At 29.4% G+C, this 1,624-nt stretch overlaps 1 protein-coding gene across 3 annotated transcripts in view; it reads left to right on the top strand.

Annotated features, from left to right (window-relative positions):
* The window catches only part of LOC111683356, a 99,078-nt gene that overhangs the window by 71,533 nt on the left and 25,921 nt on the right, over positions 1-1,624 (top strand). Inside the window, exon 3 of one of the 3 annotated variants that reach the window (XM_046949292.1) lies at positions 467-616. The exons of the other annotated variants lie outside the window; for them this stretch is intronic. Coding sequence (XP_046805248.1) covers positions 467-568 — 102 coding nt within the window. The 3' untranslated portion in view covers positions 569-616. Of the gene's footprint in view, positions 1-466; positions 617-1,624 lie in introns of those variants that run through there. 3 annotated transcript variants of the gene reach the window in all.

The raw sequence follows: 1,624 nt of genomic DNA, 5'->3' as shown, positions 1-1,624 counted from the left end.
GTTCTAGTTCAGTTCTAGTTCAGTTCTAGTTCAGTTCTAGTTCAGTTCTAGTTCAGTTCTAGTTCAGTTCTAGTTCAGTTCTAGTTCAGATCCAGTTCAGTTCTAGTTTAGTTCTAGTTCCCGTAAAGTTCTAGGTCAGTTTTAGTTCAGTTTTAGTCTTAGTTTTAGTTCTAGTAAAGTTCTAAGTCAGTTCTAGGTCAGTTCTAGTTCAGTTCTAGTTCAATACTACACTTTGTGTAATATGGCGTATGAGTAATATTTAATTAAGTTCATTATGATGACTAAATTATTATAATTAAGTTCAATTATAGATTGTTGATGCGTTAATATTTTATATAAATTTTGTTGAATTCAAATTTATTTTAATAAAAATATAATTAGTTTTCTTATTATTTTTAGTTTATTTTTAAGTTCCATAAATTTCTTGCCAAACTTATAACTTTTAATTTTTTTCTTATCTTTACAGGTATGTTCTTCCCATCATGAGATATTTTTTCTGGCTAAGGTATTTAATTTTCTCAGTATAATTATAAGTATATTAATTTACAAAGAAAATTTTGTACTTTAATCAATTATATGTGTAACACGATTTTGACGTTCAACTTCTACGAAAAAGTTTCTTAATGATAATTTTGAAAGAAATTTAAAAATTATCTTAATTTATATAAGAAAACAATGAAGCTGTTGGCGTGTTTGCAAGAAGCGTGTAACCGTATTAAAGATTAAAGCGAAAGTATCAACATTCAGTTAAGGGTATTTAAGAGAGAAAACATTGTTTAATACCCTCGAAAGAGGAATAAACAATGTACAGCCCAGGGTTTAAAAGTACATTCTGTATTTTTTTCTTTTGTTGCTGTTGAAAAAGAGACATCATTTTGTTTTGAAGCCTACATTGTAGATTATTTATTTTTGGAAATGCTTTATAAATTTAAGCACTTCATTATTATAATCCCTAATTTATAAAATTTTCTATTCATTATTCACAATAACTTTTGCTACCACACTCGTTCCCTTTGACATGAAGCTCCTTGGCCTTTTGTATTAATTTTCTTTATTTTTTTACCAACACAATTTTTTTAAATTTGTTTTCCTTCAAAACAAACAATAAATATGGCCCCTTCCTGTTAGCGGAAACCTCATTAAAAATTATGCGTTAAGGATTCACCGTAAGCGCATATTACAACCATACAGCCGTTTATTCATATACACTCACAGTTCCCACAGCAACTTAATCCGAAATACAACTTAGACAAACACCAAAGATTTTAAATGTTTACAACGAAATGTTGTCTAATTACTTTAGAGAGTTCTGCGTATACGCTATGAGCTGCATAATGCTAAACGATGAGTTAAGGTGAAAGACCCCTATTCATTTTTTCAATCTAAACATTGTTCATTAAGTTTGCTCTCGATGTATACACTTGCAAATGGACAGTGGGATGAATTTAGAAATAATTATGAAAAACTTCTGAGAAGTTGTCGTGAAATTACTGGACACGATTTGTTTTGCTGCAATTAGTTTTGTTCTAGTTCTGTTCTAGTTCTGTTCTAGTTCTGTTCTAGTCCTGTTCTAGTTCTGTTCTAGTTCTGTTCTAGTTCTGTTCTAGTTCTGTTCTAGTTCTGT

This window comes from Lucilia cuprina, chromosome 4, assembly GCF_022045245.1.
Source record: "Lucilia cuprina isolate Lc7/37 chromosome 4, ASM2204524v1, whole genome shotgun sequence".
NCBI lineage: Eukaryota > Metazoa > Arthropoda > Insecta > Diptera > Calliphoridae > Lucilia > Lucilia cuprina.
Note: the sequence above shows the minus strand (reverse complement) of the source record. Positions and strands in the feature narration are given on the sequence as shown.